The sequence below is a fragment of the Coregonus lavaretus genome (genome assembly GCF_964263955.1).
Source record: "Coregonus lavaretus genome assembly, contig: HAP1_SCAFFOLD_3716, whole genome shotgun sequence".
Taxonomy (NCBI): Eukaryota; Metazoa; Chordata; class Actinopteri; order Salmoniformes; family Salmonidae; genus Coregonus; species Coregonus lavaretus.
Window position 1 is genome coordinate 27,501 of NW_028163960.1, and position 25,000 is coordinate 52,500.

At 42.9% G+C, this 25,000-nt stretch overlaps 1 protein-coding gene across 1 annotated transcript in view; it reads right to left on the reverse strand.

Moving 5' to 3' along the window:
* Positions 1-25,000, reverse strand: part of LOC311117627 (neural cell adhesion molecule L1.1-like) — a gene marked incomplete at its 5' end in the record, with an annotated part of 57,685 nt that overhangs the window by 25,931 nt on the left and 6,754 nt on the right. The window contains 7 exons of the mRNA XM_084192561.1: positions 7,996-8,199; positions 8,720-8,821; positions 9,167-9,294; positions 15,176-15,335; positions 15,825-15,988; positions 17,304-17,415; positions 20,229-20,372. Coding sequence (XP_084048687.1) covers positions 7,996-8,199; positions 8,720-8,821; positions 9,167-9,294; positions 15,176-15,335; positions 15,825-15,988; positions 17,304-17,415; positions 20,229-20,372 — 1,014 coding nt within the window. The remainder of the gene's footprint in view (positions 1-7,995; positions 8,200-8,719; positions 8,822-9,166; positions 9,295-15,175; positions 15,336-15,824; positions 15,989-17,303; positions 17,416-20,228; positions 20,373-25,000) is intronic.

Below are 25,000 nucleotides of genomic sequence, written 5' to 3' on the forward strand. Positions count from 1 at the left end.
AACAACATACTCTAATGTAATCAGAGAGAGAGAGTTATAACAACAACAGACTCTAATGTAATCAGAGAGAGAGTTATAACAACAACAGACTTTAATGTAATCAGAGAGAGAGAGAGTTATAACAACAACAGACTCTAATGTAATCAGAGAGAGAGAGTTATAACAACAACAGACTCTAATGTAATCAGAGAGAGAGAGTTGTGGGCGGCAGGTAGCTTAGTGGTTAAGAGCGTAGTGCCAGTAACCGAAAGGTCGCTGGTTCTAATCCCCGAGCCGACTAGGTGAAAAATCTGTCGATGTGCCCTTGAGCAAGGCACTTAACCCTAATTGCTCCTGTAAGTCGCTCTGGATAAGAGCGTCTGCTAAATGACTAAAATTTAAATTTAAATTTAAACAGACTCTAATGTAATCCGAGAGAGAGAGTTATAACAATAACAGACTAATGTAATCAGAGAGAGAGTTATAACAACAACAGACTCTAATGTAATCAGAGAGAGAGTTATAACAACAACAGACTCTAATGTAATCAGAGAGAGAGTTATAACAACAACAGACTCTAATGTAATCAGAGAGAGAGTTATAACAATAACAGACTAATGTAATCAGAGAGAGAGTTATAACAACAACAGACTCTAATGTAATCAGAGAGAGAGTTATAACAACAACAGACTCTAATGTAATCAGAGAGAGAGTTATAACAACAACAGACTCTAATGTAATCAGAGAGAGAGAATTATAACAACAACAGACTCTAATGTAATCAGAGAGAAAGAGTTATAACAACAACAGACTCTAATGTAATCAGAGAGAGAGAGAGTTATAACAACAACAGACTATAATGTAATCAGAGAGAGAGTTATAACAACAACAGACTCTAATGTAATCAGAGAGAGAGTTATAACAACAACAGACTCTAATGTAATCAGAGAGAGAGAATTATAACAACAACAGACTCTAATGTAATCAGAGAGAGAGAGTTATAACAACAACAGACTCTAATGTAATCAGAGAGAGAGTTATAACAACAACAGACTCTAATGTAATCAGAGAGAGAGAGTTATAACAACAACATACTCTAATGTAATCAGAGAGAGAGTTATAACAACAACAGACTCTAATGTAATCAGAGAGAGAGTTATAACAACAACAGACTCTAATGTAATCAGAGAGAGAGAATTATAACAACAACAGACTCTAATGTAATCAGAGAGAGAGTTATAACAACAACAGACTCTAATGTAATCAGAGAGAGAAAGTTATAACAACAACAGACTCTAATGTAATCAGAGAGAAAGTTATAACAACAACAGACTCTAATGTAATCAGAGAGAGAGAGAGTTATAACAACAACAGACTCTAATGTAATCAGAGAGAGAAAGTTATAACAACAACAGACTCTAATGTAATCAGAGAGAAAGTTATAACAACAACAGACTCTAATGTAATCAGAGAAAGATAGAGTTATAACAACAACATACTCTAATGTAATCAGAGAGAAAGTTATAACAACAAAATACTGTAATGTAATCAGAGAGAGAGTTATAACAACAACAGACTAATGGAAAGAGAGAGAGAGTTATAACAACAACTAACGCTAACGTAATCAGAGAGAGAGAGAGTTATAACAACAACAGACTCTAATGTAATCAGAGAGAGAGAGTTATAACAACAACAGACTCTAATGTAATCAGAGAGAGAGAGTTATAACAACAACAGACTCTAATGTAATCAGAGAGAGAGAGTTATAACAACAACAGACTCTAATGTAATCAGAGAGAGAGAGTTATAACAACAGACTATAATGTAATCAGACAGAGAGAGTTATAACAAAAAAAGACTCTAATGTAATCAGAGAGAGAGAATTATAACAACAACAGACTCTAATGTAATCAGAGAGAGAGTTATAACAACAACATACTCTAATGTAATCAGAGAGAGAGTTATAACAACAACAGACTCTAATGTAATCAGAGAGAGAGTTATAACAACAACAGACTCTAATGTAATCCGAGAGAGAGAGTTATAACAACAACAGACTAATGTAATCAGAGAGAGAGTTATAACAACAACATACTCTAATGTAATCAGAGAGAGATAGTTATAACAACAACAGACTCTAATGTAATCAGAGAGAGAGTTATAACAACAACAGACTCTAATGTAATCAGAGAGAGAGAGAGAGTTATAACAACAACAGACTCTAATGTAATCAGAGAAAGAGAGAGTTATAACAACAACAGACTCTAATGTAATCAGAGAGAGAGTTATAACAACAACATACTCTAATGTAATCAGAGCGAGAGAGTTATAACAACAACAGACTAATGTAATCAGAGAGTTATAACAACAACAGACTCTAATGTAATCAGAGTGAGAGTTATAACAACAACAGACTCTAATGTAATCAGAGCGAGAGAGTTATAACAACAACAGACTAATGTAATCAGAGAGTTATAACAACAACAGACTCTAATGTAATCAGAGAGAGAGTTATAACAACAACAGACTATAATGTAATCAGACAGAGAACGTTATAACAACAACAGACTAATGTAATCAGAGAGTTATAACAACAACATACTCTAATGTAATCAGAGAGAGAGTTATAACAACAACAGACTCTAATGTAATCAGAGAGAGAGAGTTATAACAACAACAGACTAATGTAATCAGAGAGTTATAACAACAACAGACTCTAATGTAATCAGAGAGAGAGTTATAACAACAACAGACTCTAATGTAATCAGAAAGAGAGTTATAACAACAACAGACTCTAATGTAATCAGAGAGAGAGAGAGTTATAACAACAACAGACTATAATGTAATCAGAGAGAGAGTTATAACAACAACAGACTCTAATGTAATCAGAGAGAGAGTTATAACAACAACAGACTCTAATGTAATCAGAGAGAGAGAATTATAACAACAACAGACTCTAATGTAATCAGAGAGAGAGAGTTATAACAACAACAGACTCTAATGTAATCAGAGAGAGAGTTATAACAACAACAGACTCTAATGTAATCAGAGAGAGAGAGTTATAACAACAACATACTCTAATGTAATCAGAGAGAGAGTTATAACAACAACAGACTCTAATGTAATCAGAGAGAGAGTTATAACAACAACAGACTCTAATGTAATCAGAGAGAGAGAATTATAACAACAACAGACTCTAATGTAATCAGAGAGAGAGTTATAACAACAACAGACTCTAATGTAATCAGAGAGAGAAAGTTATAACAACAACAGACTCTAATGTAATCAGAGAGAAAGTTATAACAACAACAGACTCTAATGTAATCAGAGAGAGAGAGAGTTATAACAACAACAGACTCTAATGTAATCAGAGAGAGAAAGTTATAACAACAACAGACTCTAATGTAATCAGAGAGAAAGTTATAACAACAACAGACTCTAATGTAATCAGAGAAAGATAGAGTTATAACAACAACATACTCTAATGTAATCAGAGAGAAAGTTATAACAACAAAATACTGTAATGTAATCAGAGAGAGAGTTATAACAACAACAGACTAATGGAAAGAGAGAGAGAGTTATAACAACAACTAACGCTAACGTAATCAGAGAGAGAGAGAGTTATAACAACAACAGACTCTAATGTAATCAGAGAGAGAGAGTTATAACAACAACAGACTCTAATGTAATCAGAGAGAGAGAGAGTTATAACAACAACAGACTCTAATGTAATCAGAGAGAGAGTTATAACAACAACATACTCTAATGTAATCAGAGCGAGAGAGTTATAACAACAACAGACTAATGTAATCAGAGAGTTATAACAACAACAGACTCTAATGTAATCAGAGTGAGAGTTATAACAACAACAGACTCTAATGTAATCAGAGCGAGAGAGTTATAACAACAACAGACTAATGTAATCAGAGAGTTATAACAACAACAGACTCTAATGTAATCAGAGAGAGAGTTATAACAACAACAGACTATAATGTAATCAGACAGAGAACGTTATAACAACAACAGACTAATGTAATCAGAGAGTTATAACAACAACATACTCTAATGTAATCAGAGAGAGAGTTATAACAACAACAGACTCTAATGTAATCAGAGAGAGAGAGTTATAACAACAACAGACTAATGTAATCAGAGAGTTATAACAACAACAGACTCTAATGTAATCAGAGAGAGAGTTATAACAACAACAGACTCTAATGTAATCAGAAAGAGAGTTATAACAACAACAGACTCTAATGTAATCAGAGAGAGAGAGAGTTATAACAACAACAGACTATAATGTAATCAGAGAGAGAGTTATAACAACAACAGACTCTAATGTAATCAGAGAGAGAGTTATAACAACAACAGACTCTAATGTAATCAGAGAGAGAGAATTATAACAACAACAGACTCTAATGTAATCAGAGAGAGAGAGTTATAACAACAACAGACTCTAATGTAATCAGAGAGAGAGTTATAACAACAACAGACTCTAATGTAATCAGAGAGAGAGAGTTATAACAACAACATACTCTAATGTAATCAGAGAGAGAGTTATAACAACAACAGACTCTAATGTAATCAGAGAGAGAGTTATAACAACAACAGACTCTAATGTAATCAGAGAGAGAGAATTATAACAACAACAGACTCTAATGTAATCAGAGAGAGAGTTATAACAACAACAGACTCTAATGTAATCAGAGAGAGAAAGTTATAACAACAACAGACTCTAATGTAATCAGAGAGAAAGTTATAACAACAACAGACTCTAATGTAATCAGAGAGAGAGAGAGTTATAACAACAACAGACTCTAATGTAATCAGAGAGAGAAAGTTATAACAACAACAGACTCTAATGTAATCAGAGAGAAAGTTATAACAACAACAGACTCTAATGTAATCAGAGAAAGATAGAGTTATAACAACAACATACTCTAATGTAATCAGAGAGAAAGTTATAACAACAAAATACTGTAATGTAATCAGAGAGAGAGTTATAACAACAACAGACTAATGGAAAGAGAGAGAGAGTTATAACAACAACTAACGCTAACGTAATCAGAGAGAGAGAGAGTTATAACAACAACAGACTCTAATGTAATCAGAGAGAGAGAGTTATAACAACAACAGACTCTAATGTAATCAGAGAGAGAGAGTTATAACAACAACAGACTCTAATGTAATCAGAGAGAGAGAGTTATAACAACAACAGACTCTAATGTAATCAGAGAGAGAGAGTTATAACAACAGACTATAATGTAATCAGACAGAGAGAGTTATAACAAAAAAAGACTCTAATGTAATCAGAGAGAGAGAATTATAACAACAACAGACTCTAATGTAATCAGAGAGAGAGTTATAACAACAACATACTCTAATGTAATCAGAGAGAGAGTTATAACAACAACAGACTCTAATGTAATCAGAGAGAGAGTTATAACAACAACAGACTCTAATGTAATCCGAGAGAGAGAGTTATAACAACAACAGACTAATGTAATCAGAGAGAGAGTTATAACAACAACATACTCTAATGTAATCAGAGAGAGATAGTTATAACAACAACAGACTCTAATGTAATCAGAGAGAGAGTTATAACAACAACAGACTCTAATGTAATCAGAGAGAGAGAGAGAGTTATAACAACAACAGACTCTAATGTAATCAGAGAAAGAGAGAGTTATAACAACAACAGACTCTAATGTAATCAGAGAGAGAGTTATAACAACAACATACTCTAATGTAATCAGAGCGAGAGAGTTATAACAACAACAGACTAATGTAATCAGAGAGTTATAACAACAACAGACTCTAATGTAATCAGAGTGAGAGTTATAACAACAACAGACTCTAATGTAATCAGAGCGAGAGAGTTATAACAACAACAGACTAATGTAATCAGAGAGTTATAACAACAACAGACTCTAATGTAATCAGAGAGAGAGTTATAACAACAACAGACTATAATGTAATCAGACAGAGAACGTTATAACAACAACAGACTAATGTAATCAGAGAGTTATAACAACAACATACTCTAATGTAATCAGAGAGAGAGTTATAACAACAACAGACTCTAATGTAATCAGAGAGAGAGAGTTATAACAACAACAGACTAATGTAATCAGAGAGTTATAACAACAACAGACTCTAATGTAATCAGAGAGAGAGTTATAACAACAACAGACTCTAATGTAATCAGAAAGAGAGTTATAACAACAACAGACTCTAATGTAATCAGAGAGAGAGAATTATAACAACAACAGACTCTAATGTAATCCGAGAGAGAGAGTTATAACAACAACAGACTAATGTAATCAGAGAGTTATAACAACAACAGACTCTAATGTAATCAGAGAGAGAGAGTTATAACAACAACAGACTCTAATGTAATCAGAGAGAGAGAGTTATAACAACAACAGACTAATGTAATCAGAGAGAGAGTTATAACAACAACATACTCTAATGTAATCAGAGAGAGAGTTATAACAACAACAGACTCTAATGTAATCAGAGAGAGAGTTATAACAACAACAGACTCTAATGTAATCAGAGAGAGAGTTATAACAACAACAGACTCTAATGTAATCAGAGAGAGAGTTATAACTCTTTCTGACTTTACAGCTTCTACCCCAAGCCGAACAATTAATCAATAAATGGCTGCCTGGACTATTAGATTAGGATTGGCGTTGTGTGTATCATATTGATTGGCGTTGTGTGTATCATATTGATTGGCGTTGTGTGTATCATATTGATTGGCGTTGTGTGTATCATACTGATTGGCGTTGTGTGTATCATACTGATTGGCGTTGTGTGGACTATTGATTGGCGTTGTGTGTATCATATTGATTGGCGTTGTGTGTATCATACTGATTGGCGTTGTGTGGACTATTGATTGGCGTTGTGTGTATCATATTGATTGGCGTTGTGTGTATCATACTGATTGGCGTTGTGTGGACTATTGATTGGCGTTGTGTGTATCATACTGATTGGCGTTGTGTGTATCATACTGATTGGCGTTGTGTGTATCATACTGATTGGCGTTGTGTGTATCATATTGATTGGCGTTGTGTGTATCATATTGATTGGCGTTGTGTGTATCATATTGATTGGCATTGTGTGTATCATACTGATTGGCGTTGTGTGTATCATATTGATTGGCGTTGTGTGTATCATATTGATTGACGTTGTGTGTATCATATTGATTGGCGTTGTGTGTATCATATTGATTGGCGTTGTGTGTATCATACTGATTGGCGTTGTGTGGACTATTGATTGGCGTTGTGTGTATCATATTGATTGGCGTTGTGTGTATCATACTGATTGGCGTTGTGTGGACTATTGATTGGCGTTGTGTGTATCATATTGATTGGCGTTGTGTGTATCATATTGATTGGCGTTGTGTGTATCATACTGATTGGCGTTGTGTGGACTATTGATTGGCGTTGTGTGTATCATACTGATTGGCGTTGTGTGTATCATATTGATTGGCGTTGTGTGTATCATACTGATTGGCGTTGTGTGTATCATATTGATTGGCGCTGTGTGTATCATATTGATTGGCGTTGTGTGTGTCATATTGATTGGCGTTGTGTGTATCATACTGATTGGCGTTGTGTGTATCATATTGATTGGCATTGTGTGTATCATACTGATTGGCGTTGTGTGTATCATATTGATTGGCGTTGTGTGTATCATATTGATTGGCGTTGTGTGTATCATATTGATTGGCGTTGTGTGTATCATACTGATTGGCGTTGTGTGGACTATTGATTGGCGTTGTGTGTATCATACTGATTGGCGTTGTGTGTATCATACTGATTGGCGTTGTGTGTATCATACTGATTGGCGTTGTGTGTATCATATTGATTGGCGTTGTGTGTATCATATTGATTGGCGCTGTGTGTATCATATTGATTGGCGTTGTGTGTGTCATATTGATTGGCGTTGTGTGTATCATATTGATTGGCGTTGTGTGTATCATATTGATTGGCGTTGTGTGTATCATACCTGCTGGTGGGGTGCTGTAAGTCTCAGATGGTTCTGAGGGGTTGCTCCTCCCCTGGTCGTTGACCCCGCTGACCCGGAAACGGTAGGTGGAGTACGGGAGGAGGGACAACTCCAGATGATTGACATCTCCAGTCACACTCTTTGCCTCCTCCCACTTCCCCTCCCCCTCAGAATGTTGCTCCTCCCTCATCTCCACCACAAACTCTACAGAGAAATAAACAGTCTGTTAACAGGAGAAATTTATTTTTCAATTAGTAAACTGAATTTCCAAATACACTGACGCTTAGTCGCTTGGTGACTTAGCAGACGCTTTTATCCAGTGTGACTAACAGTCTTCAATACTTCTCTGAAAGAAGTCATCTCAGATCGTCTGATACTCTGACACCTATATCCTCTAATACAGTAGTATAGTAAATATGTTCAAGGCCATGTGTGTGTGTGTTGGTGCATGTGTGTACCTGTGGTGGGGGATTTGTGTGTGTGTGTGTGTGTGTGTACCTGTGGTGGGGGAGTTGATTGTGTGTGTACCTGTGGTGGGGGAGTTCAGTGTGTGTGTGTGTGTGTGTGTGTGTTTGTGTGTGTTTGTGTGTTTGTGTGTGTGTGTGTGTGTGTGTCTGTGTGTGTGTGTGTGTGTGTGTGTGTGTGTGTGTGTGTGTGTGTGTGTGTGTGTGTGTGTGTGTGTGTGTGTGTGTGTGTGTGTGTGTGTGTGTGTGTGTGTGTGTACCTGTGGTGGGGGAGTTGTGTGTGTGTCCAGGTTTCCAGCTGAGAGTCAGGCTGCGGTCCTGCTGTTCAGACAGAGACAGAGACACTGGAGGGCTGGGACGGGCTGAGGAGAGGAGAGGGGAGGGGTTACAACACACACACCAACCCACACACACACACACACACACACACACACGCCAACCCACACACACACACACACACCAACCCACACACACATACACACACACCAACACACACACACACACACACACACCAACCCACACACACACACACACACACACACACCAACCCACACACACATACACACACACACACACACACCAACCCACACACACACACACACACACACACCAACCCACACACACACACACACACACCGACCCACACACCCACACACACACACACACACACACCGACCCACACACACACACACACACACGTCACGTACCCACTACAGTGATGGAACCGCTGGCCATTACACTGTCCAGATCTGTGATGACCTCACAGGAGTACAGCCCTCCGTCTGCTGATTGGACGTCTGTCACTCTGAGGGTTCCATTCTCAAACACAGTGTACCTGGTCACCATGACAACAACACAAATCAATCATCTGATTTCAATACATACAGTTGAAGTCGGAAGTTTACATACACCTTAACCAAATACATTTAAACTCAGTTTTTCACAATTCCTGACATTTAATCATAGTAAAAATTCCCTGTCTTAGGTCAGTTAGGATCACCACTTTATTTTAAGAATGTGAAATGTCAGAATAATATTAGAGCGAATGATTTATTTCAGCTTTTATTTCTTTCATCACATTCCCAGTGGGTGAGAAGTTTACATACACTCAATTAGTATTTGGTAGCATTGCCTTTACATTGTTTAACTTGGGTCAAATGTTTCGGGTAGCCTTCCACAAGCTTCCCACAATAAGTTGGGTGAATTTTGGCCAATTCCTCCTGACAGAGCTGGTGTAACTGAGTCAGGTTTGTAGGCCTCCTTGCTCGCACATTTTCTATAGGATTGAGGTCAGGGCTTTGTGATGGCCACTCCAATACCTTGACTTTGTTGTCCTTAAGCCATTTTGCCACAACTTTGGAAGTATGCTTGGGATCATTGTCCATTTGGAAGACCCAATTTGCGACCAAGCTTTAACTTCCTGACTGATATCTTGAGATGTTGCTTCAATATATCCACATAATTTTCCTTCCTCATGATGCCATCTATATTGTGAAGAGCACCAGTCCCTCCTGCAGCAAAGCACCCACACAGCATGATGCTGCCACCCCCGTGCTTCACGGTTGGGATGGTGTTCTTCGGCTTGCAAGCGTCCCCCTTTTTCCTCCAAACATAACAATGGTCATTATGGCCAAACAGTTCTATTTTTGTTTCATCAGACCAGAGGACATTTCTCCAAAAAGTACGATCTTTGTCCCCATGTGCAGTTGCAAACCGTAGTCTGGCTTTTTTATGGCGGTTTTGGAACAGTGGCTTCTTCCTTGCTGAGCGGCCTTTCAGGTTATGTCGATATAGGACACGTTTTACTGTGGATATAGATACTTTTGTACCTGTTTCCTCCAGCATCTTTACAAGTACTCTGACGCCGATGAAGATGGCGGCCTCGCGACTAGCTCTTAGGAAACTTTGCAGTATTTATTTTTATTTTTATGTATGTATAATTTTTTTACATTATTAGCTCAGAAAGTGTTTTGCATCATTACATACAGCCGGGAAAAACTATTGGATATCAGATCGATGGTAACTCACCAGCATTACGACCAGGAATATGACTTTCCCGAAGCAGATTCTTTGTCTGCTCTCCCCAGGGCAACTGAACTGATTCCAGCGGCTGACCCAAAACATCGCCGGCGGAGGAGAGGCACTCGGAGCGGCCTGCTGGTTCCACCCACCGCTTCCAAGTATTCTACTCGCTAATGTTCAATCTTTGGTTAACAAAGTCAATGAACTACGGGCAAGGATTTCTTTCCAGAGAGACATCAAGGCCTGTAACATACTTTGTTTCACTGAAACATGGCTCTCTGGGGATACTCTGTTGAAATCGGTCCAGCCAGATGGGTTCTCAGTTCATCGCGCAGATAGGAATAAATATCTCTCCGGGAAGCAGAAGGGCGGAGGTGTGTGTTTCATGATTAACGACTCATGGTGTAATTGTAGTAACATACAGGAACTCGAGTCCTTTTGTTCAGCCGACCTAGAATACCTCACAATCAAATGCCGACCGTATTATCTCCCAAGATAATTTTCTTTGGTTATAGTCACGGCCGTGTATATACCCCCTCAAGCCGATACCACAACGGCCCTCAAAGAACTTCACTGGACCTTATGCAAACTGGAAACCACATATCCTGAGGCTGCATTTATTGTAGCCGGGGATTTTAACAAAGCAAATTTGAGGACTAGGCTGCCGAAGTTCTATCAACATATCGACTGTTGTACTCCCGCTGCTAAAATCCTCGACCATTGCTATTCAAACTTCCGGGATGGTTATAAGGCCCTCCCCCGCCCTCCTTTTGGCAAATCTGACCACGACTCCATTTTGCTTCTCCCTTCCTATAGGCAGAAACTCAAACAGGAAGTACCCGTGCTAAGGACTATTCAACGCTGGTCTGACCAATCAGAATCCACGCTTCAAGATTGTTTTGATCACGTGGACTGGGATAATTTCCTGGTAGCTTCCAAAAAAGAATTTAGACATATACACTGAAACGGTGACTGAGTTTATCAGGAAGTGTACAGGTGATGTTGTGCCCACTGTGACTATTAAAACCTACCCTAACCAGAAACCGTGGATAGACGGCAGCATTCGCGCAAATCTGAAAGCGCGAACCACCGCATTTAACCAAGGCAAGGTGACTGGGAATATGGCAGAATACAAACAATGTAGCTACTCACTCCGCAAGGCAATTAAACTGGCAAAACATCAGTATAGAGACAAAGTGGAGTCACAATTCAACGGCTCAGTCACGAGACGTATGTGGCAGGGTCTACAGACAATCATGGATTACAAAGGGAAAACCAGCCACGTCACAGACACCGACGTCTCGCTTCCAGACAAGCTAAACACCTTCTTCGCCCACTTTGAGGATAACACAGTGCCACTGACGGGGCCCATTACCAAGGACTGTGGCCTCTCCTTCTCCATGGCCGACGTGATTAAGACATTTAAGCATGTTAACCCCCACAAAGCTGCCGGCCCAGACGGCATCCCTAGCCGCGTCCTCAGAGCATGCGCAGACCAGCTGGCTGGTGTGTTCATGGACATATTCAATCTCTCCCTTTCCCAGTCTGCTGTTCCCACATGCTTCAAGATGGCCACCATTGTTCCTGTGCCCAAGAAAGCAAAGGTAACTGAACTAAAAGACTATTGCACTGTAGCACTCACCTCTGTCATCATGAAGTGCTTTGAGAGACTAGTCAAGGATCATATCACCTCTACCTTACCTGTCACCCTAGACCCACTTCAATTTGCTTACCGCCCCAATAGATCCACAGACGATGCAATTGCCATCACACTGCACACTGCCCTATCCCATCTGGACAAGAGGAATACCTATGTAAGAATGCTGTTCATTGACTATAGCTCAGCATTCAACACCATAGTACCCTCCAAGCTCATCATTAAGCTTGAGGCCCTGGGTGTGAACACCGCCCTGTGCAACTGGGTCCTGGACTTCCTGACGGGCCGCCCCCAGATGGTGAAGGTAGGAAACAACATCTCCACTTCGCTGATCCTCAACACTGGGGCCCCACAAGGGTGCGTGCTCAGCCCCCTCCTGTACTCCCTGTTCACCCATGACTGCGTGGCCAAGCACGCCTCTAACTCAATCATCAAGTTTGCAGACGACACAACAGTAGTAGGCTTGATTACCAACAATGACGAGACAGCCTACAGGGAGGAGGTGAGGGCTCTGGGAGTGTGGTGCCAGGTAAATAACCTCTCACTCAACATCAACAAAACAAAGGAGATGATCGTGGACTTCAGGAAACAGCAGAGGGTGCACCCCCCTATCCACATCGATGGGACAGCAGTGGAGAAGGTGGAAAGCTTCAAGTTCCTCGGCGTACACATCACTGACAAACTGAAATGGTCCACCCACGCAGACAGTGTGGTGAAGAAGGCACAACAGAGCCTCTTCAACCTCAGGAGGCTGAAGAAATTTGGCTTGGCACCTAAAACCCTCACAAACTTTTACATATGCACAATTGAGCGCATCCTGTTGGGCTGTATCACTGCCTGGTACGGCAACTGCACCGCCCGCAACCGCAAGACTCTCCAGAGGTTGGTGCGGTCTGCAGAACGCATTACCGATGTCACAGGAAGGCCAAAAAGATCATCAAGGACATCAACCACCCGAGCCACTGCCTGTTCACCCCGCTATCATCCAGAAGGCGAGGTCAGTACAGGTGCATCAAAGCTGGGACCGAGAGAATGAAAAACAGCTTCTATCTCAAGGCCATCAGACTGTTAAATAGCCATCACTAGCACATTAGAGGCTGCTGCTGCCTATTGAAATCACTGGCCACTTTAAGAAATGGAACACTAGTCACTTTAATAATGTTTCCATATCTTGCACTACTCATCTCATATGTATATACTGCATTCTATTCTATAATATTCTACTGTATCTTAGTCCATACCGCTCTGTTATTGCTTGTCCATATATGTATATATTCTTAAATCCCATTCCTTACTAGTTTTGTGTGTATTGGGTATATGTTGTGAAATTGTTAGATATTACTGCACTGTCGGAGCTAGAAGCACAAGCATTTCGCTACACCCGCTATAACATCTGCTAAACACGTGTATGTGACAAATAACATTTTATTTTAAGGTCCTTTGCTGTTGTTCTGGGATTGATTTGCACTTTTCGCACCAAAGTACGTTCATCTCTAGGAGACAGAACGCGTCTCCTTCCTGAGCGGTATGACGGCTGCGTGGTCCCATGGTGTTTATACTTGCGTACTATTGTTTGTACAGATGAACGTGGTACCTTCAGGCGTTTGGAAATTGCTCCCAAGGATGAACCAGACTTGTGGAGGTCTACAATTTTTTTTCTGAGGTCTTGGCTGATTTCTTTTGATTTTCCCATGATGTCAAGCAAAGAGGCACTGAGTTTGAAGGTAGTCCTTGAAATACATCCACAGTTACACCTCCAATTGACTCAAATTATGTAAATTAGCCTATCAGAAGCTTCTAAAGCCATGACATCAACTTAGTGTATGTAAACTTCTGACCCACTGGAATTGTGATACAGTGAATTATAAGTGAAATAATCTGTCTATAAACAATTGTTGGAAAAATTACTTGTGTCCTAACCGACTTTCCAAAACTATAGTTTGTTAACAAGAAATGTGTGGAGTTGTTGAAAAACAAGTTTTAATGACTCCAACCACAGTGTATGTAAACTTCCGACTTCAACTGTACATGTTCATTCACGTGTACATAAGGTTGTGTCTGTGTTGTACCCAGACCATCAGTTTAAATATTATTTGAAACAATTTCAAACGCTTTATCTGGGCTTGATGGAGCTTGCCTGGCGCAGTGGAACCAATAGAAATGGCACAGTGCAAGCCCATCTGATCTGGGGCTCAAGGCAGGCCAACTGCTAGAAGTATTTTAAAGATTTCAAACAGTATTTGAACACAGGTCTTGTGGGTGTTTAATGCCAGTTCGGCTTTTTCTAAATTCATCATTCCTCGATTCCTTGCATCTTCTCTCCTCATGTTCGTGAGGTCTGAGGAGTGTGGACCTGCTGATCTAATAGTGGAGAAGGAGGTCTGAGGAGATAGAGGCATGGAGAAGGAGGTCTGAGGAGATAGAGGCATGGAGAAGGAGGTCTGAGGAGATAGAGGCATGGAGAAGGAGGTCTGAGGAGATAGAGGCATGGAGAAGGAGGTCTGAGGAGATAGAGGCATGGAGAAGGAGGTCTGAGGAGATAGAGGCATGGAGAAGGAGGTCTGAGGAGATAGAGGCATGGAGAAGGAGGTCTGAGGAGATAGAGGCATGGAGAAGGAGGTCTGAGGAGATAGAGGCATAGAGAAGGAGGTCTGAGGAGATAGAGGAATGGAGAAGGAGGTCTGAGGAGATAGAGGCATGGAGAAGGAGGTCTGAGGAGATAGAGGCATGGAGAAGGAGGTCTGAGAGGATAGAGGCATGGAGAAGGAGGTCTGAGGAGATAGAGGAATGGAGAAGGAGGTCTGAGGAGATAGAGGCATGGAGAAGGAGGTCTGAGGAGATAAAGGCATGGAGAAGGAGGTCTGAGGAGATAGAGGCATGGAGAAGGAGGTCTGAGGAGATAGAGGCATGGAGAAGGAGGTCTGAGGAGATAGAGGCATGGAGAAGGAGGTCTGAGGAGATAGAGGAATGGAGAAGGAGGTCTGAGGAGATAGAGGCATGGAGAAGGAGGTCTGAGGAGATAAAGGCGTGTGTTTACTTGTCGCCAGGTGGTGACTCTATGATCTTGTGTCCGTCTTTCCTCCAGAGGATCTGGGGACGGTTCAGCTGGGGGTCAAAGGTGAAATGACAGTCCAACCAGGAGTTTCTTCCCCTCCTAACCCGCACAGCCTGGGGACCGATCAGCATCACTGTACGGTCTGGGGGAGGAGAGGAGAGGGAGGGGAGAGAGAGGGAGAGGGAGAGGGAGAGGGAGAGGGAGAGGGAGAGGAGAGGAGAGGAGAGGAGAGGAGAGGAGAGGAGAGGAGAGGAGAGGAGAGGAGAGGAGAGGAGAGGAGAGGAGAGGAGAGGAGAGGAGAGGAGAGGAGAGGAGAGGAGAGGGAGAGGGAGAGGGAGAGGGAGAGGGAGAGGGAGAGGGGGGAGGGTAAATTACTTTAGGCATGACTAATACAGTATCTGATATCTTGATTTAATTGAAAGAAACCATTACTGTCCAGAAGGGAATTATAATTGAACGAAACCATTACTGTCCTGAAGGGAATTATAAATGAAAGAAACCTTTACTGTCCTGAAGGGAATTAGTTTAGAACAACATCAGTATGTACAGCAGAAATCAACAGAACAGAAATCGAGGAGTAGACAGAAAGAGAGGTAGAGACTGGTAGCATGTGTAGGTGTGTGGTACTCACTGAGGACCTCCAGGTGAGCAGTGATGGAGATATTGCTGTGTGTAATGGAGCAGGTGTAGACTCCACTGTCCTCTCTGCTACTGTTAAACAGCTCTAACGTCCCATTGGTCAGCTGAGACACACGACTGTCCGACAGCAACAAGTCCTGGAGATCCTCACTCTCCCTACACACACACACACGGTTAGCCTCTTACTGTCAAAACAAATCAAATCAAATGTTATTTGCCACATGCGCAGAATACAACAGGTGTAGACATTACCGTGAAATGCTTACTTACAGCCCTTAACCAACAGTACATTTATTTTTTAATAAAAAAGTAAAATAAAACAACAACAACAAAAAAGTGTCGAGAAAAAAAGAGCAGAAGTAAAATAAAATAACAGTAGGGAGGCTATATATACAGGGGGGTACCGGTGCAGAGTCAATGTGCGGGGGCACCGGCTAGTTGAGGTAGTTGAAGTAATATCTACATGTGGGTAGAGTTAAAGTGACTATGCATAAATAATTAACAGAGTAGCAGCAGCGTAAAAAGATGGGGTGGGGGGGCAGTGCAAGAAGTCCGGGTAGCCATGATTAGCTGTTCAGGAGTCTTATGGCTTGGGGGTAGAAGCTGTTGAGAAGCCTTTTGGACCTAGACTTGGCGCTCCGGTACCGCTTGCCGTGCGGTATCAGAGAGAACAGTCTATGACTAGGGTGGCTGGAGTCTTTGACAATTTTGAGGGCCTTCCTCTGACACCGCCTGGTATAGAGGTCCTGGATGCCAGGAAGCTTGGCCCCAGTGATGTACTGGGCCGTACGAACTACCCTCTGTAGTGCCTTGCGGTCGGAGGCCGAGCAGTTGCCATACCAGGCGGTGATGCAACCAATCAGGATGCTCTCGATGGTGCAGCTGTATAACTTTTTGAGGATCTGAGGACCCATGCCAAATCTTTTCAGTCTCCTGAGGGGGAATAGGCTATGTCGTGCCCTCTTCACGACTGTCTTGGTGTGTTTGGACCATGATAGTTCGTTGGTGATGTGGACACCAAGGAACTTGAAGATCTCAACCTGCTCCACTACAGCCCCGTCGATGAGAATGGGGGCGTGCTCAGTCCTCTTTTTTTTCCTGTAGTCCACGATCATCTCCTTTGTCTTGATCACGTTGAGGGAGAGGTTGTTATCCTGGCACCACACTGCCAGGTCTCTGACCTCCTCCCTATAGGCTGTCTCATCATTGTCGGTGATCAGGCCTACCACTGTTGTGTCGTCGGCAAACTTAATGATGGTGTTGGAGTCATGCCTGGCCATGCAGTCATGGGTGAACAGGGAGTACAGGAGGGGACTAAGCACGCACCCCTGAGGGGCCCCCGTGTTGAGGATCAGCGTGGCAGATGTGTTGTTACCTACCCTTACCACCTGAGGGTGGCCCGTCAGGAAGTCCAGTGAGACACAGGGTTACCATAGTAACCCCACATGTCATATTATAACATTAGTCTCACCATGTGACCTGTGGACGGGGTGACCCGAAGGCCTCACAGTGCAGTCTGGCCACGCCCCCCTCTGTAGCCTTATACACCACCCCATCAGACGACAGGATCTGAGCTGGCAGCTCTGAGAGAAAGAGCGAGAAAGAGAGAGATATTTTCATTTAGATCAGACATTTAGAGATATTTCCAAAATATTAGAAAATATTAGAAATGTACATAATATCCTTTACTGCTGTCTAAAGGTATCCTGGGTGTCAGTCAGCTGTCTAAAGGTATCCTGGGTGTCAGTCAGCTGTCTAAAGGTATCCTGGGTGTCAGTCAGCTGTCTAAAGGTATCCTGGGTGTCAGTCAGCTGTCTAAAGGTATCCTGGGTGTCAGTCAGCTGTCTAAAGGTATCCTGGGTGTCAGTCAGCTGTCTAAAGGTATCCTGGGTGTCAGTCAGCTGTCTAAAGGTATCCTGGGTGTCAGTCAGCTGTCTAAAGGTATCCTGGGTGTCAGTCAGCTGTCTAAAGGTATCCTGGGTGTCAGGCAGCTGTCTAAAGGTATCCTGGGTGTCAGTCAGCTGTCTAAATGTATCCTGGGTGTCAGTTAGCTGTCTAAAGGTATCCTGGGTGTCAGTCAGCTGTCTAAAGGTATCCTGGGTGTCAGTCAGCTGTCTAAAGGTATCCTGGGTGTCAGTCAGCTGTCTAAATGTATCCTGGGTGTCAGTCAGCTGTCTAAAGGTATCCTGGGTGTCAGTCAGCTGTCTAAAGGTATCCTGGGTGTCAGTTAGCTGTCTAAAGGTATCCTGGGTGTCAGTCAGCTGTCTAAAGGTATCCTGAGTGTCAGTCAGCTGTCTAAAGGTATCCTGGGTGTCAGTCAGCTGTCTAAAGGTATCCTGGGTGTCAGTCAGCTGTCTAAAGGTATCCTGGGTGTCAGTCAGCTGTCTAAAGGTATCCTGGGTGTCAGTCAGCTGTCTAAAGGTATCCTGGGTGTCAGTCAGCTGTCTAAAGGTATCCTGGGTGTCAGTTAGCTGTCTAAAGGTATCCTGGGTGTCAGTCAGCTGTCTAAAGGTATCCTGGGTGTCAGTCAGCTGTCTAAAGGTATCCTGGGTGTCAGTCAGCTGTCTAAAGGTATCCTGGGTGTCAAGAGCACAAACAGATCTGGGACCAGGCTACACTACAGGCCAGTTTCAGGCCAAACCATGTGTATACAGTGAGGGAAAAAAGTATTTGATCCCCTGCTGATTTTGTACGTTTGCCCACTGACAAAGAAATTATCAGTCTATAATTTTAATGGTAGGTTTATTTGAACAGTGAGAGACAGAATAACAACAAAAAAATCCAGAAAAACACATGTCAAAAATGTTATAAAAATATTTGCATTTTAATGAGGGAAATAAGTATTTGACCCTCTGCAAAATATGACTTTGTACTTGGTGGCAAAACCCTTGTTGGCAATCACAGAGGTCAGACGTTTCTTGTAGTTGGCCACCAGGTTTGCACACATCTCAGGAGGGATTTTGTCCCACTCCTCTTTGCAGATCTTCTCCAAGTCATTAAGGTTTGAGGCTAACGTTTGGCAACTCGAACCTTCAGCTCCCTCCACAGATTTTCTATGGGATTAAGGTCTGGAGACTGGCTAGGCCACTCCAGGACCTTAATGTGCTTCTTCTTGAGCCACTCCTTTGTTGCCTTGGCCGTGTGTTTGGGTCATTGTCATGCTGGAATACCCATCCACAACCCATTTCAATATCCTGGCTGAGGGAAGGAGGTTCTCACCCAAGATTTGACGGTACATGGCCCCGTCCATCGTCCCTTTGATGCGGTGAAGTTGTCCTGTCCCTTAGCAGAAAAACACCCCCAAAGCATAATGTTTCCACCTCCATGTTTGACGGTGGGGATGGTGTTCTTGGGGTCATAGGCAGCATTCCTCCTCCTCCAAACACGGCGAGTTGAGTTGATGACAAAGAGCTCCATTTTGGTCTCATCTGACCACAACACTTTCACCCAGTTCTCCTCTGAATCATTCAGATGTTCATTGGCAAACTTCAGACGGGCCTGTATATGTGCTTTCTTGAGCAGGGGGACCTTGCGGGCACTGCAGGATTTCAGTCCTTCACGGCGTAGTGTGTTACCAACTGTTTTCTTGGTGACTATGGTCCCAGATGCCTTGAGATCATTGACAAGATCCTCCCGTGTAGTTCTGGGCTGATTCCTCACCGTTCTCATGATCATTGCAACTCCACGAGGTGAGATCTTGCATGGAGCCCCAGGCCAAGGGAGATTGACAGTTCTTTTGTTTTTCTTCCATTTGCGAATAATTGCACCAACTGTTGTCACCTTCTCACCAAGCTGCTTGGCGATGGTCTTGTAGCCCATTCCAGCCTTGTGTAGGTCTACAATCTTGTCCCTGACATCCTTGGAGAGCTCTTTGGTCTTGGCCATGGTGGAGAGTTTGGAATCTGATTGATTGGTTGCTTCTGTGGACAGGTGTCTTTTATACAGGTAACAAACTGAGATTAGGAGCACTCCCTTTAAGAGTGTGCTCCTAATCTCAGCTTGTTACCTGTATAAAAGACACCTGGGAGCCAGAAATCTTTCTGATTGAGAGGGGGTCAAATACTTATTTCCCTCATTAAAATGCAAATCAATTTATAAAATTTTTGACATGCGTTTTTCTGGATTTTTTTGTTGTTATTCTGTCTCTCACTGTTCAAATAAACCTACCATTAAAATGATAGACTGATCATGTCTTTGTCAGTGGGCAAACATACAAAATCAGCAGGGGGTCAAATACTTTTTTCCCTCACTGTATGTGTTTGTGTATGTGTGTGTGTATATGTGTGTGTGTGTATATGTGTGTGTGTGCGTGTATATGTGGGTTTATGTGTTTGTGTTTGTGTTTGTGTGGGAGTGTGTGTGTGTGTGTGTGTGTGTGTGTGTGTGTGTGTCTCACCGATGACATAGATGTATGTATTGTTGAGGATGTTTCCGTGTTTGTTGGTGGCTTCACACTGGTACACAGCCGTATCACTGAACACAAGATCTGTTAGGATCAACACCCCTCCACTCACCCTTCGCCTAGGGTCAATGTCTACCTCTATACGGGGGAGAGAGGAAATAGGATAGAAGGAGAGAAGAAGAGGGGGGAAGGAGGGGAGGAGAGAAGAAGAGAGGGAATAGGATAGAAGGAGAGAAGAAGAGGGGGGAAGGAGAGGAGGAGAGAAGAAGATGGGGAAGGAGAGGAGGAGAGAAGAAGAGGGGGGAAGGAGAGGAGGAGAGAAGAAGAAGGGGAAGGAGAGGAGGAGAGAAGAAGAGGGGGGAAGGAGAGGAGGAGAGAAGAAGAGGGGGGAAGGAGAGGAGGAGAGAAGAAGAGGGGGGAAGGAGAGGAGGAGAGAAGAAGAGGGGGGAAGGAGAGGAGGAGAGAAGAAGAGGGGGGAAGGAGAGGAGGAGAGAAGAAGAGGGGGGAAGGAGAGGAGGAGAGAAGAAGAGAGGGAAGGAGAGGAGGAGAGAAGAAGAGGGGGAAGGAGAGGAGGAGAGAAGAAGAGGGGGAAGGAGAGGAGGAGAGAAGAAGAGGGGGAAGGAGAGGAGGAGAGAAGAAGAGGGGGGAAGGAGAGGAGGAGAGAAGAAGAGGGGGAAGGAGAGGAGGAGAGAAGAAGAGGGGGAAGGAGAGGAGGAGAGAAGAAGAGGGGGAAGGAGAGGAGGAGAGAAGAAGAGGGGAAGGAGAGGAGGAGAGAAGAAGAGGGGAAGGAGAGGAGGAGAGAAGAAGAGGGGGAAGGAGAGGAGGAGAGAAGAAGAGGGGGGAAGGAGAGGAGGAGAGAAGAAGAGGGGGAAGGAGAGGAGGAGAAAGGGATTATCAAAGAGGTTCCATCACTGATCAGCAGAAACAGGTGTTAGATGAGGTCAGGGCTTAGAGGTCAGGGGATAGACGTTAGAGGTCAGGTGATAAAGGTCAAGGGATAGAGGTTAGATGTCAGGGGTTATAGGTCAGGGGTGTTACATTCCCACAAGACAAACTCAAAATGTTGCCCACAAAAAAGGGAACTAAGAAAGAAAATTACTTTAACAACCAAAACAAAACAGAAAGGGGTTCTGAAAGTTGACAAAGTCACTAGTAAGGGGTTCTGAAAGACACCCACCATGGATGCCCACTAGGTTTGCCTCTGAAAAGACAAACTAAAAGAAAAACCCACAACAACTCAGGATAGGGAGTAAAAGAATGTGGAGCAAAACAAACAGGGGAAACACCAACACTCAGGCTTCTATCAAACAAACAGGGGAAACACCAACACTCAGGCTTCTATCAAACTCAAACAGGTTGAGCTCGAAATCGCATCTCAGCTGACGTGAAGTGTAACTCTTCCCAACATCTCTCACCTTCCCACTAACGAGATGGCAACCAGCACAGGTGTAACACATACTGAATGACGAGGTGAATGACGCCCAACGTGCTAACAAGCTATATGTGCTAAAGTCCAACCTCAAAACATAAATGGAAAACCTAAAGCCTGTAACACCTTCCCCCTTTGCTCACCACCAACAGAAAACAACATAATCAATTTAAATGCATTGCTACTTATGCGTCGCCTTCGCCAATATGAACTGTCTGTCAATCATAAAATACAACACAAAAACAGCCACCTTTTTTTTGGTAAATATATATTATCTTTTTTATTTTATATTTTGTTTTTATAGCTGCATCAAACTGAAGTTTTGAGAAACTCATATACATTTCTATTACTCTCGTCACCTTGGAACCAGGCCAAATAAAAATAAACTCATCTCCAAAATGGCAAAACGTTCAGTCAAAGAAAACCATGGAGCCAGGGCAACACACTGACTAAACGCAAAACACAAAACCATGGAGCCAGGGCAACACACTGACTAAACGCAAAACACAAAACCATGGAGCCAGGGCAACACACTGACTAAACGCAAAACACAAAACTTTTTGACTGCCCACCCTTGAAAGACAATCAGCAACCAAGTTGTCCTCACCACAGACGTCTGATTTCAAGGGGAAACTCCTGCAATATAAGACTCCAGCGAAGGAGTCGGCGATTCTTCCATGCAACCCATCTCCACGCCTTGTACTAACACACTGTAACCAGTTACTGAAGAGTCAGACAAAGGCAAAACACCCTCCAACACGAAGGACTGGGCTGCCCCCCCCAGTGTCTCTCAGTATCTTCACCAGCTGCTTAACAGCATCACCACTCTGCAGACACAAACCCGTCTGAAACAAAGGGTTCATACACATCTGATCCAAAATCTTGTTGAGGAGATACACCAGTCTCAACCAGAGACTTAATGGGCTGAAGTGCTCCAACAAGAAGAAACAGATTTTTCTCGCTCATTTTTCTGTTTCAACTTAGGACACAGAGACAATGTGTCCTTTCTCACAGCAGAGAAACAAAGGGTTCATACACATCTGATCCACAGTAATGACAAACAGTAATGACAAACTGGCAGATACGAAAAACCTGTTTTCTGCCGATCTTTATCTGCAGAAATGGACTAAAACCTCGCAGTAGGAGGTGACTTCTCTGGATTCCTTTTTGAGCAGGGAGAACTACAGGGTGCTTTATTTGTGAAGGTAGTTTTATGTGTCAACACAAACTCATCTGCAAGAACTGCAGCTTTCTCAAGAGTGAGATCCTTGTGCTCATAAATGTAGGTAGCAACCCTTTCGTGAAGGCAATTCTTGAATTGCTCAAGAAGTATGTGTTTTTAAATCATCAAGGTCCTTGACCTCTTGAGAACCACACAACTAATCAAAAAGACATGCTTGTTCCCTTGCGAACTCAACATGGCTTTGTGATTCTGTCTTTCGTAATTTACTGAATTGTTGTCTGTATGCCTCTGGCACCAACTCGTAAGCCCGAAGGATAGCAGCTGTAACAGTATCATAATCTGGTCAAGAGATACAGCGGCCTCCACTTTCTGGTCAAGAGATACAGCGGCCTCCACTTTCTGGTCAAGAGATACAGCGGCCTCCACTTTCTGGTCAAGAGATACAGCGGCCTCCACTTTCTGGTCAAGAGATACAGCGGCCTCCACTTTCTGGTCAAGAGATACAGCGGCCTACACTTTCTGAGCTTTTCCCACAAGAACACTCTGGAGGAGCCGTGACCAAATACCTCGCAGCCATTTTAGGGATGTGGCAATCAAACAGAGTCAAATATCCATCCACCTCCTTTTCGTTGAAAGGTGGTACAAGCCGGCTGCTCCGACCAAGATCAAACTCTGTTGAGGGTGTAGGATGGCCTGACTGGATTCAGAGTGTTTCCAGATCGATCTCTCTTAGTCGAATGGCACGCTAACGATCCTGTTCGGAGTGTTTCCAGATCGATCTCTCTTAGTCGAATGGCACGCTAACGATCCTGTTCGGAGTGTTTCCAGATCGATCTCTCTTAGTCGAATGGCACGCTAACGATCCTGTTCGGAGTGTTTCCAGATCGATCTCTCTTAGTCGAATGGCACGCTAACGATCCTGTTCGGAGTGTTTCCAGATCGATCTCTCTTAGTCGAATGGCACGCTAACGATCCTGTTCGGAGTGTTTCCAGATCGATCTCTCTTAGTCGAATGGCACGCTAACGATCCTGTTCGGAGTGTTTCCAGATCGATCTCTCTTAGTCGAATGGCACGCTAACGATCCTGTTCGGAGTGTTTCCAGATCGATCTCTCTTAGTCGAATGGCACGCTAACGATCCTGTTCGGAGTGTTTCCAGATCGATCTCTCTTAGTCGAATGGCACGCTAACGATCCTGTTCGGAGTGTTTCCAGATCGATCTCTCTTAGTCGAATGGCACGCTAACGATCCTGTTCGGAGTGTTTCCAGATCGATCTCTCTTAGTCGAATGGCACGCTAACGATCCTGTTCGGAGTGTTTCCAGATCGATCTCTCTTAGTCGAATGGCACGCTAACGATCCTGTTCGGAGTGTTTCCAGATCGATCTCTCTTAGTCGAATGGCACGCTAACGATCCTGTTCGGAGTGTTTCCAGATCGATCTCTCTTAGTCGAATGGCACGCTAACGATCCTGTTCGGAGTGTTTCCAGATCGATCTCTCTTAGTCGAATGGCACGCTAACGATCCTGTTCGGAGTGTTTCCAGATCGATCTCTCTTAGTCGAATGGCACGCTAACGATCCTGTTCGGAGTGTTTCCAGATCGATCTCTTTTAAGCGAATGGCACACTAACGATCCTGTTCGGAGTGTTTCCAGATCTCTCTTTTAAGCGAATGGCACGCACACATTCTTCTTGTTCTAGTCTGGCTGCACATTCTCGTTGTTTGGCTGCATGCTCATCTTGTCTTTCCCTGTGCTCTAACTTATTTCTGTTGCTCCAATTTTGCCTTTAGTTCTGTCTCCATCAGTTGCATGTCTATGGGGTGTCCTCTACCATATCTATCACTATGGGGTGTCCTCTACCATATCTATCTCTATGGGGTGTCCTCTATCATATCTATCTCTATGGGGTGTCCTCTACCATATCTATCTCTATGGGGTGTCCTCTACCATATCTATCTCTATGGGGTGTCCTCTACCATATCTATCTCTATGGGGTGTCCTCTACCATATCTATCTCTATGGGGTGTCCTCTACCATATCTATCTCTATGGGGTGTCCTCTACCATATCTATCTCTATGGGGTGTCCTCTACCATATCTATCTCTATGGGGTGTCCTCTACCATATCTATCTCTATGGGGTGTCCTCTACCATA